The sequence below is a fragment of the Nyctereutes procyonoides genome, unplaced genomic scaffold (assembly GCF_905146905.1).
Source record: "Nyctereutes procyonoides isolate TBG_1078 unplaced genomic scaffold, NYPRO_anot_genome, whole genome shotgun sequence".
Classification (NCBI taxonomy): Eukaryota; Metazoa; Chordata; class Mammalia; order Carnivora; family Canidae; genus Nyctereutes; species Nyctereutes procyonoides.
Window position 1 is genome coordinate 4,500,347 of NW_026575123.1, and position 16,483 is coordinate 4,516,829.

The following is a 16,483-nucleotide window of genomic DNA, read 5'->3' on the forward strand; positions in this document are numbered from 1 at the left end:
AGTCTTCTTAATCTCATGCTATGACTTCAGACATGAGTAAAAGAAAGATCCGAAAAATGCAAAGAACAGGTCACCTAGCCAGTTTGGGGCATGACAGAAACTGTGGGTTCTGTATTTTAGCCTTCATTTGCCCAACAAATCTAGATTCCTTCCCCATTTATCTTCCCTGTGTCCATCTCCTCACCATAGACTCTTCGCCTGGTGCCTACCTCCATGGAGTCCACAGACACTAAATCTTCCCAGGACCACATGGAACCTTCTAGAGTGGTATCAGAAATTCTGAGAATACAGAGGGTCTTGGGGGCTTAGGGGAACAGGAGGAAAAATGTATAACTTCCCATGGTACAATTTCAGCACATACTAGTACATCCTAGATCTGTTCTTGGCTCCTAACACCCCTCCCTGCTCACAAGTGAGCCCTAACAAGGGGTTCGACATTGGGGAGCCTCCTGGCTCTGTGAACTCAATGAACAGTAAAGACCCCTCTTTTCAGCAATGTTCCCTGATTTAACCAAGTCAGTAGGAAATGTTATATTCTATGATCCCACAACCTCCCAAAAAGCCTTACAAAAAGATTAACCACAGAATTTCTTTAAATAACAAGCTCCCTTAGCACTTTTAAAGTATGATCTATGAAAACTCAATCAACATAAAGATTTTTATCTCCCCTCTGCCCCAAAAGAGAGGTATTACATCAAGGACAATAGCATAAACCTGGATTCTTAATGATAGATTCTAGTTTCTTCTATTATATAATGGTTCTCATTCGTATGACACATACTTATTGAACTATTCCATGTAATAATACACTCTTCCAGGTTGCTAAGAGGACACAGCAATACAAAGCACAGTCTCAGCCATCTAGAAGCACACATACATACAACTCTAATGCAGACAGAGGTGACAGCGCTACAATAGAGGTAGGAACAAAAGCTACAGGGCACAAGGGGATGTGAGAAATTATATCTCGGTCAAGAATCAAAGAAGAAGACAGTAACATTTTAATTGGGTTTCAAAGGATGGTTATGATTTATTTAACTGGACAATCCATTCCAGAAAAAGGAAATATCATGAGATGCTATATAGGAAGTAAGATGCACAGAAAGAATCCAGTGTAGCTTGATGGTGAGACAGGAAACAGCAAGGGTTAGAAGACAGGCCTTGAAAGGTAGACCAGAGCCTTGAAGGCAAGAATTAAGTTTGGACCTGATGCATAAACCACAGAAGCTCTGAACAAGTTTTGGGCAGAGAAAGAACATAAATCAGAGTTGTGGCTCAGGAAACTCATTCTAACAACTGTATCCAGGACTAATCTGAATGGATAAAGGTAGGCATCAAGGATAGGGAGGCCCATTTAAAAAATTATCACATGGTTCCTGGATCATATAAGGAGGAATAGATTCAAGAGCTACAGCAAACGTAGAATTGAAGAGAAGGGAAGGGATCCATGTTTGGTTTTGGAAAGTGGGGGCTGGTCACAGGCCTTAGATTCCAGCCTAGAGAAGTCAACATGAGTGATAGTAAGTGGTGTCTCTTTAAGGGAAGACAGGTGTGAGATGCCCCATACTTGAGGCAGTAATCATGAGTCTACTGCATAAAAGCTACCCCAGATGGACATCTCTGATCCACGTATGAAGCATCAGTTATTAATAACTCTTCTTCTGGAGATGTACAGAAGTGCCTGTTTTACATGAGGTCCCAGAACACTTCTTAAATTATTGTCTCTGTAGCAGCAGTGAAAAGCAGCTTGACTGGGGTGAAGAGCAGGAGCCCAGGGGAAAAGCATTTCTGAACAAATGATAACTCAGTAGAGGGAGAGCAACTTTAATCAAGAACACAAGAAATAATCTAAGTCTTATAATTGTACCCTGATTTAAGGAACTATAGGACAGACTGAGGTCTTTCAATTTTAAGAGTAACCCTGGTTTCCACTACGTGAGCCACACATGCCATTTCACAGGTGAGCATTCACATAACTACCTGTCCAGGGCTCTCTGACAAGATGGTGAATTTCAAGAAATTTATCTCTGGTCTCATTTCCTGGATATTCTTCCTAGGAATATATAGTTTGGTTTCCATTCCAGTCAGAGCCATGCTGACATCTTGAAGTTTGTTCTCAGACAACTGACCCATGAAGTCTATAGAAATTGCCCTATATCAGTGTATAGAAATTGCCTTAAACCACTGTTTCCCAACAAGTTTTACAGAATATGAATTTCATGAACAAAGTGGCCTCTTAGCAAAATAAATTTGGGAAATAGAGATTAAGTAAAATTAAAGATAGCTCTTTGCTATAGATAGGACTCCTCTGAACTTTCTAACGTTCATATATTCTGGGAACCTCCCAGACTAAGAAACAGGAGGTAGCATCTCCTAACCTCATTTATCCACAGAATCATTTCTCAGCCAAGCGTCTCAAGGGACAAATGACTTGAAGAACATAACAAGAGAAACACTGATGCTGACGTAACTCTTGGGAACATCTGTATTTAAATAGGAATCAGGGGTAACAATAAAAGTGAATGTCTGTTAAGTGCTATTATGTGCCAGGCACCTTACTAAGTCTTTTATGTATATTAATATATTTAATCCTCATAACAACCCTGTGACCTTGATAACTATTATTCTTTATTCCCATTTTATAGATAAGAAAATTTGAGGCACAGAGATTTGTCCAAAGTCCTAAGTAGACAAGGGTGTGAATAAAGGAGTTAAGAATTGAATCTAGATAGTCTGGCACCACAGAAATTAATTTCTAATTAGGTAGAGTTTCAGACACTGGGATCAGCTGGCAGTGGGAGAGATCCTGAGAGAAGCCTTGCATGGAAAGCCTCTAATCACAGTAAATTTTAATCTGCGTGCTTGTAAATTGGTTTCATCGACCTCCCCAGTATACTGTGTAGGATACAATTCTGAATTGTACCACTGATTTGATTTCTTCACCGAATTATGTTATATTACACATGTATACTCTCTTCCATTAGGACAAAGTCATGATTCAGATAGCACCATAACCAATAAAAATGGTAATGCATAAAGAAAATAATCTCTTGATTAACCAAAGGAGCAAGAAAATGAAGATGCAAGTTTGAGAAATGGCTTCTCTTATGTTCTTCATAGTACTACACTCTCACTTCCCAGCCGAGAGACCCAAACCAAGGTCTGGTTTTGTTTTGCTTGAACCTGTTGCAAAATTTTATAACCCTACCCCATCTACTTTGCTCAAGAATTGCCAAAAGGTATGTCCTACCCTCTCCCACTTTCTCTCCTTGTTCAGAAGGATTATCACCAGTTTCGGGTGCATCTGGTAGCCATCTTCACTGAAGGACAGATTTCTTCCCTCAAAAGTGACATTGATCAGATACCTGTAAAGACAAAATAAAATAAAAGAAAGGTTAAAAGTATGAAGAAGGTTTACCAACAATGAGATAGTTAGGAAGACAGAGAGAAAGGAGACAGGCGCATAGAGAGATATACAAATATCACTGTGAAACCTGTATCCTTCAAGCTCCCATTTGGTTATGCGTAGAGACATCCAAATTTTCCCATAATAGGAATAATATAAAAAGATATAAAGAAACCTATTTCATTAGGTTTGTGAGGCTTAAATGAGATAACCACCATGAGGCCTAATACACAGTAAACCCTCCTAAAATGTTAACAATCATTACTCACAGAAGGGAGTCCATTAAAGGGTGAAGGAGGTTGAGAGAATAAAAAAAAGTGGGAGTGTACCAAGACAACGTTCTGCTAAGAAAGATACCATATTGAGCAAAGAGTTTCCCTGCCTCCCAGAGATAGGTTCATACTTTTGAACTCTTGGTAAGATCCAGCCCAACCCATACTTCTAAAAGTTGCGAGATGAGTCCAGCAGTCAAAGATCTGGTTCAATATGATGCATCTGGAAACCAAGGTTATTGCACTGTATAGTGAACAGAAAATACCAGGGGTTGGCAGGGACAGATAAGGAAGAAGAGGTACTTCAGAAAGTATTCCAGGTACATGCATACAAATTCGCAGAAACTCTGGAAGTAACTAGAGTCAGATCAATGACATTGTCTTCCTCCTCAACATCTGCACCTCCAGCTCACTCCACTCCTCCGCTGGCTGCTCTGATCTGGTGAAGAGTTCCCTCCCTGGGAATTCCCACAGGCATGCTCATTACAACCACATTAGTGCACCCGTGCTGATGGTAATTAATGTCCCTTTACCGTAATGGGCTCAAGGAGTCAATAATGATTAGCTGGGTGTTCACGTGACATGCTACTCTAGAGCCTTGGGCCTGACGCTGCTGTGAGACAGGTCTCTGCTGATAAGCAAAAGAGGTATTTTGCAAATTGCCACAAGGGTTCCAAGGGGTTTTGAATTTGTGACAACAGTTTCCTAAACACAAGGAAGAACAAGAATGCACCAGGAGGCAGCTTGGTATCAAGGTTCTTTTAAGTCCTCTTGTTCAATGACACTGTGAGGCTCTTCATTCTTCCAGGTAATGTTAGGTTAAGCAATAAGGTTGCTAAGATGCATATCCTCCAGGCAATTATAAAGCTGGACTACAGATCAAGAACCAAACCCTCACAGACCACTTCTTATTTCTAGAGCTGCCTAGGCTTTTTCATTCTCTGGTCTTATGGTCTCCACAAATGCAATCAAGAACACTCAACATCTCAAAAGAATGGAGATTCTTAGACTCAGAATTGAAAGAGATCTTGATGATAAAAAAGTCCACCACCTCTTACAGTTGATGCTTTCCCTCTATAACAGAAAATTGGCTCTTTCAGCTCTTCTTGTTATCATTGCACCCTCTGCCCTCAAGGTAGCCATCTCACTGTTGGACAGATGTCTTTTTTTTAACTTAAAGTTGAAATCTGCTCCTCTAAAATCCCTAGATCCTGGTTACGTCCTTAGACATTATACAGTCTTAGTCTAATCTTCCTTCCACATGAAAGTTCTTCAAGTATTCGAAGACATTTATCATGTCTACCTTATAAATTTTAATCTTTGAAGAAAACTTAAGCTCATTTAGTTCTATAATTTTAACTTGATAGGTGAAGGAAACCCAAGTACAGATAAGTCAAATTATTTACCAATGTTCCACAGGTAATTGGGAGAAGAAATAACATTTTAAGCCACATTACTAGTCCCATGATATCTTCACTATACCACCCCATCATATCACATATCACATCAGGCTTACTGTCCCCAGTGCCTTCATGTAGTTTTCACATGCCATGAGTTCAAGTTCTCTCCCCTTATCCCTTGCTCTTCCTGGACACTTCCAGTTGGTAAGAGTGTAGCACTCCTAATTCAACTCAATGCTCCACATAGCATCTTCTCCATTCCTTGCATTGCCCTTCATCTCTGAGCTCCATGCTGCTTGCTCAAGCCCATCACTAGTTAGAAAATAATATTCAAGTCTCCTGTAGTTTACAGTTTCAACTCTCCAGCCAAAGCCGTATATAATTCATTCCAAGGAACAGAATTACAAAGCCACAAAACAAAATATTTTAAACTAACAAATCAGAATTTAAGCATCCAATGTAATTAACTTGGAAAGTATGTTCTTATTACAATAATATTGCATTGCTTAGAATAACTTCTTGAAACTCTTCAGAGAAGGTTAATGAGACATGCAAAACAATTTTGGTTTTCTCTCTCTCTCTTTTTTTTTTTTTTGGAAGAAAGGGAGGAGGAGAAAGGAAGAGAAAGGGAGGAAGGGACAGAGCAAGAAATGTTACCTGGCTTAAGTACCCTCCTTTTCACTGGACATGGTTTAGAATAATTCTAACTTTATCTAAATTAAGATATGTTTTCTTAAAGTGTCCATTTAAGAAGGCAATGATAAGAAAAGTTCCAAAAATAATTTAAGTAATAAGCGGCATGAATGGCTTCTCAAGATGACTACTTTGAAGGGGACAGTATTGAATTGGGTGTACAAATTTTGAAATTCAAACTTTCAGAAAATAAACCACACTCATAGGTTATGTAGTTGCTCTATAGTTAAATTTTTCTAGTTATTCCTGCTCCACATCCTTCTGATTTTTCTCATAAACTCTTTCTGTGATGTTCACGCTGTTCCAGCTGTATAGGTTCATTTTCTTTTACATAGGCACTACTCACATATTTTGCACTTATCAAAAATATTGATAAATTTTATGACAATCTACAAAATATTCTTCTCCAAAGTATCCTTTAATCTCTCATATCATTCGGCAGTATATAGATTAATCATTCACACTGTTTTTTTCTGAGTAATTTCCTCTCATGTGCCAACATTTAGCTATTTGTGAGGAGCTTGCAAATATACACCTGCCCTGAACAAGGATGCCCTTTGAATAGCAAAACAAAGTAATCCATTCACTGGTAACAAAAAAGTGAAAAAAATAATTGGGACTGTGATCACTTCTAGGCATGGGACTCTGGCACATGAACCTCAGTTTTTCCTCTTTAAAATGGAAACTATTCTACCTCCAGCTTATCAGGTAAGCCTGATATGCTGATCAAATGGAATAACGGATAGAAAGACTATAGAAAATGGGATACAGATATAAGCTTATATAATAGGAACAATTCAGGAAAAGAACATATTAGCATGATTTGAATATCTAAAGGCAAGAAACCTGCCTCATTTTGGACCTCACTGAGTGAAAGTATGATAACTACATTTTAACGAGACCCAATTATCAATGGAATACATTGGAGGAATGGAGATTGCATTCCACATAGGGAGGATAAAGTAGGTCAGATGGTCATATTAGTCAATTTAACTTTCCACGAGGCTGAAAAGATCCAAATACCTCTGGATCTGGTTGCACTTTGCCAATTTTGAACATTAATTAAAACTTCAAAGCTTCCATGTGTAAATCCTTGGTAAAGGATTAAACTATAATTAAGAGATGCCACAGCTATTTGGTTTTTCTCTAAACACATCATCCTCAAGTATACAGTCAGAAAGCCTAGCTCAAGTGGCAGCCAAATTCAGAAGCTCTTCCTAGAAGACTCTAGTCTCCTGGAAGACCCCAGTAAGATTTGGTATATAAATATATATATTGCTTAATTTGTCTCTAGGATGTAGATGGGCCCACAAGAAACCTTACTGTGTCTTATAAAGTTCTAATATTATACATAGTCTCAAATCGTTGGAACCAGAAGAAAATTTAGAAGCTATCCATTGAGAACTCTCATTTTAGCAAGGGGAAAAGAGGCTCCAGGATGCTACCTTCTTTTCCAAGGTGACTTGCCTGTTCAAGACTGGAGTTCAAGTCTTCAGTTTTCAGTTCGGTGTTCTTTTCATTACATCACCAAGTGAAGTGAAGGTAATTCTGTGAGCCCCAGATGTGCATTTTAGCATTCTCATGTCACGTGTTATGCCCTGAACTATGTAGATCCCTAATACAGCCTGCATAAAATAAAATGCATCTCATTTCCTGCTTGACTCCTTGTCAAGAAAGAGCCTCAGAATCCTGAAGGGCTTAGAGCCAATACATTTGCTTTATATGGCCAAAGTCATACTCCAGTGGGTTTAATGAGGTCAATCTGAGGTAAAAAAAAAAGCCCTTGTGCCTCTTTGACTTTGGCCATGCCACTCAGAGCTCATCCACTGCACCACAATGATACCTAAAGCAATGATTTAGCAGTATGCCCTGTGTGGGAGGCAACTGGAAGAGCTCTGCCAGAATTTTCCCAGCAAACCAAGTGCCTTGGCACTGCAATACTCATTCTGCCCTCCATATTTTTATAAGATACTAGACTTTGTTTACTAATATCTGTTAATATGGTAATAAGAAAGATAAGTCTCTCATTTCATCCAATACTGTCATTTCTAGATGAAGCAGATGAAGTCCAGAAGGATTTGCGACTTTACCAAGATCAGATGACAGGGCAGGAAACAGGGTTCAGGTATCCTCATCCTGGGTCCAGCATACTTCCTACTCACCACCATGCCTCAAAAACAGTGGAATTTTTCACAGCCCTCAGTTTCCATCCTTCAGGTATTAAGAGCAAAGCAATAAAGGAAAATAATTTCAGACAGGAGACTTGACCTCATGTTTGTAATTTCTAACTCCAAAATTCTGTAACTATGTAACTGAGACTGGTGTGTCACTCAACTGCCTTCAATTCCCTCATCTATACAGCGGACTGGTTCATACCATCTGACACCTGATGAGGGAAGTACAGGGATGCTCCTCTGACATGCTCTCTATTTCATCTGTGGTTATTACATTATTACACTCCATCAGCTGGATGCCAAAACCACATATCTTTCAGTCTTTCTCTTGTCTCTCTTAACCATTTTACTATTTCACTTAGTACCTACCATCTTGTACATTTACTCTTGAAATAGTGGAAACCATTTCTCGCAGGAGTAGGGATAGTGGACTTTAAAACATTTAAAAACTACCTAATTAGAAACCACTATTGGGGGGAAAGAGGCAAAGATATTTAAAAATTAGACAGTTGGTGTGAAAGCTTGGTAAACTAAATAGAAATTTCTGACTTAGCCCCAACATAGAAATTCATGTTTATCAAAGTGAATTCAAAATGACCCATCCAGTACAACACTGTCAACATGGCAGGCCATGGCCAGGGAATGATTCTCTACTGGCCTTACCAATGGGTTCCTCTGGGATTAAACCCAGAAGAAATATCTCATTGGTAAGATATCTTACATGCAAAAGATGATCTAGACAATGTCTCAAAATGCTAGTAGAAAAGAGATAAACAGACAAATAATTGATGAGGAAAGGATTGTACTATGTACCACATGCACACTCCAACACCAGCATCACCACCACCAGGCAGGGTAGCCTGGTAGTTTAGATCAGGGAGGCTGTAGTCACACAACCTCTGTTCAAATCCTAGACCCACCAGTTCCTAACTGTGTGGTAATCACTTCAGGACACATGAATTATTTTAGTCTTGCCAACAATGGTTTTCTTTTCAAGGAAAAAGAATTTGAAGAAGTTTTAAAGGTTTCCTTTGACATATAATGTCATATATAAAATATTAGACCATGCAGTTGAACAAAATGATTAGAAATACCAGTTTTTAAAAAGATTTTATTTATTTATTCATAGAGACACAGAGAGAATGAGAGGCAGAGACACAGGCAGAGGGAGAAGCAGGCTCCATCCAGAGAGCCCAACGTGGGACTCGATCCAGGGTCTCCAGGATCACACCCTGGGCTGCAGGTGGCGCTAAACCTCTGAGCCACCAGGGCTGCCCAAGAGTACCAGTTTAATAAGCTGTTGAATGCAGTTCTTTTCCCTTATTTCTGTATAATAATAGAGACCTCAGGAAAAACTAATTTAAAGAGCACATTGTAATATTAATTTATAATTACTTGAGAAAGATTAAAAATAGTTTGTCTTCCAGTAAATGAAACATTTTCTCTGAAATAGTGTTTATACCACTAATTTATTTTAAAACCATTCTTCACAAATCATAAAAGTTTCAGGTTCAGGCTAGTCCATATCTCAGTTATTTAAATTCTAAATCCACAGTGTTAAATTAATGAGATAGTAAAGTATCTTGAGGACTGACTGATATAAATTTAATATACTTCTCTTGCCTGCTGGTGGGGAGGACTATGCCTTGGGCCCTTAACAGTCTGGGTTGAGCTGCATTTGTTTGAGGGGTAAGTGGTGATGTATCAATTAGCCATCCACTGCAAAATGAAAAGGCTTCTCAGGCCCCTAGCCCTAATAGGGAAAAAAAATTCTGCTTTATGACTGAATGCTACGAAGTATTTTCATGTGAAATGAAAGAAAATAGAGGATCACTGCTGGAAGTTGCCCAACAATCCTTGTTTTTTTTTAATTAATTAATTATTTTTTATTGGAGTTCAATTTGCCAACGTATAGCATAACACCCAGCGCTCATCCTATCAAGTGCCCCCCTCAGTGCCCGTCATCCAGTCACCCCCACCCCCTGCCCACCTCCCTTTCCACCACCCCTTGTTCGTTTCCCAGAGTTAGGAGTCTCTCATGTTCTGTCTCCCTCTCTGATATTTCCCACTCATTTTCTCTCCTTTCCCCTTTATTCCCTTTCACTGTTTTTTATATTCCCCAAATGGATGAGACCATATAATGTTTATCCTTCTCCAATTGACTTATTTCACTCAGCATAAGACCCTCCAGTTCCATCCACGTTGAAGCAAATGGTGGGTATTTGTCGTTTCTAATGGCTGAGGAATATTCCATTGTATACATAGACCACATCTTCTTTATCCGTTCATCTTTTGATGGACCACAATAGCCAAACTGTGGAAGGAGCCTCGGTGTCCATCCAACAATCCTTGTTTGAACATAAGAAGGTAGAGAACATTAACTTTCCTCCAGAAAGATGTTAAGTCAAGGAGCATTGTGGGGCACTTGGGTGGCTCAGTAGTTGAGCGTCTGCCTTCAGCTCAGGGCATGATCCCAGGGCCCTGGGATCCCTGATGCAGGGAGCCTGCTTCTCCCTCTGCCTATGTCTCTGCCTCTCTCTCTCTCTCTCTCTCTCTGTCTCTCATGAATAAATAAAATCTTTTTTTTTAAAGGAGCATTGTGAGTGGCTCTGCCCTGAGATGGGATGACCTCATGCCTACCCACCTGCAGTACCCTTTCATGAAGTCAGGTCAATGTGCAGGCCATACCCAGGAAACAGTTCTCTTCTGGACTTCTGGACAGATGAGTCCATTTGGATTAAACCCAGGAGCTTGTCCTCATTCATAAAATAGCCTACACTCAAATGAATGACAAAGCCTGGACAATGCCTGAAAATGCTTGTAATGAGTAGAGAGGAAATGGAGAAAGGAGAAACAGAAGAGGTTAAGCAAAGAGGAAAGGAATGTGATATGTACTAAATGCACACACACATACACATACACACCCCAAACACCAGCAACAGGCCCTGCAGTATAGTGTTAAGGAGCAAAGACACTGGATCAGATGAGGTCTGCACAAGTCCTTGATCTGATAGTTCTGAAGTTGTATGATCTCACAAATTATTTAACTTCTGTCTCCATTTCTTCACCATAAAAAATGTGAATGAAAACAGTATTACCTCAAAGGGTGGTTGTGAGGATTAAGTAATTCAGTATACTTTTTAGGACTTAGAACTCCACCTATCACCCAGTAAACACTATGTGTTAGCTACTTCTGTTATTATTATTGCCTTTTTTTTTTACCTTGCTTGGATATCAGAGAATGTTAGTTTTCAGGGACTTTTTGATCAATCTAACTTTTCATAGTTTAACAAAACATCCTAGGACCTGCAGAGATGCTGCTACTCTTTGGCATGTTAAATTCAAAGTCTGAATCTCCCAACTCCTGAATCTCTGCTTTTCTATAATATCACCAGTTCAGGACATTTCCTCTCATTCCCACAATATCCCAAACTCTGAAGGTCTGGGAACATTTGTCTTCTACTGAGATTAGTTACCCCTGTGAGGTTTTGTGTAGTGGGGAATCACTTAATCATACTTCAATATACAGCCCACTCCCTGAGAAAGGCAAAAGATTAGCTTATATGCCCATAATTTTTATCTGGAATAAATGACTCCTCAAAATGACCCACATCCTGACCTCCCAGAGGCCTGCTTTGAATACTATAAACTCTTTTTAAAATTCCTTTGTAGGGGGCACTCTCTTGCTTGTATATTCCTTGGGGAACTGGTAAGGCCACCTTTTTTTAAGAAAGAATTTTTTTTTAATTCCTACACCACTTCGTTTAATGCTTAGATTGGATACATAGTAGGGAAAACAGATATACCAAATCACGACACTGAGGTTCACATTATATTTTTAAAATTTCTATTTAAATTGCAATTAGTTAACATACAGTGTACTATTAGTTTCAGGTGTACAATACAGTGGTTCAATCTTTTGATGTCAATGAAATGTGCTGAACAGCAAAACTTTCTCATTTAAGGAACTGTGCATAGAACTCAGTGATAGAAAAGAAATTCTTCCTTGTCCTCATGACAACAACCTTTAGTCACCTCTGCTATAGGTGAGACATTATCAGGTGCTACAGGAAATCCAGCAGTACTAGAGGCAGTTGGGAAAGTGGAGTGCCCCAGTGGGAAGGAATCAAGTAACTCTTCTGTATAATGTTATTACCACTGGATTTTTTAACTTATGAAACCACATTTCCATGCTGTGCATAAGTTAAACTCACTTTTATTTTTAAAGATATTGAACAAAAAAAATAATCCCTTTCCTCTTCCTTAGATTAGGCACTCAATATGTTGGAATATAGACCTAGAGGCTATCAAAGCAAAGTGTTGGGAACTTCCCAGAGAAAACACCAAGACAGTCAAAGGCTAGCTGATCCCAGAAATACACCGATATTTCTTCTTTAGGCTTATTAATAATTTTAAGGTGAAGGCTTGCCTTTCTGACATCCATTTTAGCTCATGAGCCGGCAACGCTACTCAGGTGCTATGCCAAGACCAGCCAAACAATGACTGGCAAAGATTTCTCTAGGACATTCAACTTTGACCAGGTACCTTTTTCTTCTTGTAAACTTTCTTTTTTTTAATTTTTTTTTAATTTATGATAGGCACACACACACACACACACACACAGAGAGAGAGAGAGAGAGAGAGAGAGAGAGAGGCAGAGACACAGGCAGAGGGAGAAGCAGGCTCCATGCACCGGAAGCCCGATGTGGGATTCGATCCCAGGTTCTCCAGGATCGCGCCCTGGGCCAAAGGCAGGCGCCAAACCGCTGTGCCACCCAGGGATCCCTTCTTGTAAACTTTCAAACTGATTATAAGAAACCTTGGGCATACATAACCAAGAAGCCTTTGGTCAAGAATCCAGAGTTACCTGGGAATGATATCAAAGGAAAAGAATAAGCAGGGTTTTCTCTTCCTTTTTTTTTTTTTATCTTTCTTCACCTCCCTATTCTCTGGAGCCCTTCTCTATTCTCTCTTACATTTTAGATAGTCAATAAATCCACACATTGGCAGTACCTCCATACAAACAATTCCTACCCTCTCTGTAGCTACCCTATGCTTAATTTCACAACGCCCTCCAACAGCTCTACTGAAGGGTAGCAAGAAGGGTGAACCAATGAATTAGTGAGATGGCTTCAGTTACAGGGATTGAGAGTGGAGGTTATGAGAAGCTGTCATCCATGGATAAAGGAGTTATAATTTAGTCTCCTAATAATGACTGGCAGATATCTTCAAATGGAGATTTCTAGAAGCAATTGTATTGAATGGGAGGGGAAGAGGGCCAAAGAGCTAGGATATTCCAGGGTCAGGCAACAGTTACAAACAGACAGAGGAGTCAAGATGCCTGGGTGATGAATTATGTCTTTAGGGGAGATAAGTGCTCCATATAATCACATCATGCTACAGATTTGATACAGAAACAGTAGGGGAGGCTATTGACACATTCAAAAACACATCTCTGTCTTCAGAAAACCTAATTATAAACCGCTCCTGCCCCATAGATGAAGCCCTTACACACAGAAAATAAAGTGAGTTTTTGAGTCTAGGATCCAGAGAAAGACCAGGGGAACAAAAGAGATGCAAAGTTCAATATAAAACGGGAGTGGAGAAAGTGAACTGTCAGGTAAGTTGGTTAACAACTTTGTTAATGTGGCTCCCATAGCACAGTCTGGAAGAATGGGTTTCTGGGACTACAGTTGAGTGGGAGGAGTCATCCCCAAAAGTATGGTTGAATTTGAAGGTGCAGGAAATGTATACCAGGCAGTAGTGAAAGGGATTTCATGGACTTGAAAACGGTGAGGTGAAATGTACATCTATCTACTCAAGGAGAATATACCAAGACGGAAATCACAATGCAAAGTACTGTTCAAAGGTTACTAGCCAAACACACATCCTATGTTTCTAAAGTTTTTGCAAGTGTTACTATAAATAATAATACTTTATGCCACTATCCCTAGTCCAGGTTAGGATAGAGAGATCAGGGAAAGATCGAAGTTACTTGTTTATTTACTTTTAGTTATTTAAAGACACCCATTGATCTTTTCCAATATTCTTTTTTTAAGATTTTATTTATTTATTCATGAAAGACAGAGAGAGAGGCAGAAACACAGGCAGAGGGAGAAGCAGGCCTTCTAAAAGGAGCCCGATGTGGGACTCAATCCCAGATCCCAGGATCATGCATGCCCTGAGCCAAAGGCAGATGCTCAACTGCTGAGCCACCCAGGCACCCCAATCTTTTCCAATATTCTTAAATAAGCTTGACCCTTGAGTCAGAATTTGAAGCAAGGTGAGGGCAAGAATTTACTTAAAACAAATTCTATTTCCCTCTTTGCTTGTCCTCAAAAGGACAGCACCATGAACTCCAAATGCATCCTTCACAGGGAAGCTAAAAGAAACATGTAATCATTTCTCCCTGCTGTACCATGTGGGGGCTAGAACTCTGCTGTTCCTTCTTTGTCAGGGGATCCTAGCTCTTTCTCTCCCTATGTAGGTTGATGTTTCCATGGAAACATGCTCTTTAATGCTTCTGAAATTACTGTGCATTTATACCATTAACTCTTTGTTGACCAGGGCAGGTCACAAAGTGATTTATTTTCAACCTCTGAAAAGTAATTCGATTTTCTACCTCTTTTTACTGCGAAGTGTTTTTAAAAGTAATAGACACCTGATGTCCCTTTTTCCCCATCAGACTTCGCTCCTTAACCCTTGCAATTTTGGCTGTTGCCTCTATCATCTTACTGGAACTAGTCTTACAAGGTCATCAATAATCAAAGCAAGGTCAACAAAAATAAAATCAGTAGGCTTTGCTTCATCATCATTCTCCTTGACATTATACAGCTTTTAACTGATGACACTCCCAAATTTTCAGCAACTCTCCTTTCCCTTGTTTATTTGTTGTTTAAAACAGAATAATTTCTTGGCTCTCTTTATAGTTCTCAGGCTAATTCTCTCTCCTTTCCTGTCCATTTTCACTTGAAACTCCCTATTTTTCACCCCTACTCTTTCCCTCTAAGACTCATTGATAGCCATCATATCAGCAAATCACCTCTACACCAAGGCCTCCAAAATCTCCATCAGGGGTCCCATATCTTTCCTGACCTTCAGCCTGATATTCCTGATTGGACTATCCTACCTAAATGTTCTGATATCAGGTCAAACTTAACAGAGCCAAGTCTAAGCCATGTTCCTTTGTCTTTTGGCAATGAGACCACCACTCCTATAGTGTTAAAATTCTGGCACAGCTTTGAGTTCTCCCCCTCTGTTATAATTTCATTTTTACAACATGTATGAAGAATAGAATAATCTGGCTACTCTTATTAGCTGCATTCTCAGAACCAGTCAAATCAGTTAAAATGCCAGCTGTAGGGCAGCCCCGGTGGTGCAGCGGTTTAGCGCCGCCTGCAGCCGGGAGTGTGATCCTGGAGACCCTGGATTGAGTCCCACGTCGGGCTCCCTGCATGGAGCCTGCTTCTCCCTTTGTTTGTGTGTCTCTGCCTCTCTCTCTCTCTCTCTCTCTCTCTCTCTCTCTCTCTCTGTCTGTCTCTCTCTGTCTCTATGAATAAATAAATAAAATCTTTTTTAAAATGCCAGCTGTAGTTTAGCATTATGTACAAAATAAGCTGACTGATATTCTTTCCATTCTCAGTATTTTGTCTCCCTAAGGTAAATGAATTTCATGGCTGTCTAGCCTATAAGTGAAATTGCTTGGAGGTTGTATTTTTGTTTTGGTCATTCAATTAAAAAACAAAACCTCTAACAATGCTACTATTTTTTGAGTACATGCCAAGCTCTGTCCTGGATGCTCTACAGTATTTTAAATTCTCACAGCAATGCTATAAAATAATAGATCACATTATAATGGAGGTCCAAGGTTGGTGGCACTGGCAGTTGATCCCACTTAATTCTGATTCTAAAACTCCTATTCCTTCCACTGCCTCATACTAAAAATAATGTTGTCAAGAGAAACAATGGCCAGGGGAAAGAAAAACAAATTAGTCCTAAACTTCTAATGTGGTAAAACCAGAATCCAAACCCAGGACTCCATAGCCTGGGCTCTTAATCACTTTTTATACCACCACCAAGCATAAGTTGCCTTTAATTCTCCCTCACGCCAGCCTCATGAGGGAAGTCCTACAGGAAGAAAGTGAAACACACTGTCTCTCTAGAGTCTTAAGAAAGACTGGAGGCACATTGCTGGTCAGGACATACATTCATAGAATAATAAGAGAACTCCAGACTCCAGGGACTGTCAGTCTGTCATATTTCACAAGCACTAACCCCAAATAGTGAAGAAATGGAATTAATTTGCCTTATAGGAAAACAGGAGACAAACCACAAAGCAGTAAGCTTGACTGGACTTATAGAGGAATTAATTCTCAGGTCACACTCTGGGAAGAAGTCAGTTATGAAAGTTTAGGACTATATTCTTGGAGTTCTTGTTGGAGACAGACGACAAGAGCTAGAATATTTATTTCGCTTGGTTAAGACTGGAAAAAGTTTATCCTACTTTGGCACAGAATATCCAACATCTCTCTGGACTTA

At 39.6% G+C, this 16,483-nt stretch overlaps 1 protein-coding gene across 1 annotated transcript in view; it reads right to left on the reverse strand.

The window, feature by feature from the left end:
- The window catches only part of GRIN2B (glutamate ionotropic receptor NMDA type subunit 2B), a 280,635-nt gene that overhangs the window by 101,991 nt on the left and 162,161 nt on the right, over positions 1–16,483 (reverse strand). The window contains exon 3 of the mRNA XM_055336794.1: positions 3,251–3,365. Coding sequence (XP_055192769.1) covers positions 3,251–3,365 — 115 coding nt within the window. The remainder of the gene's footprint in view (positions 1–3,250; positions 3,366–16,483) is intronic.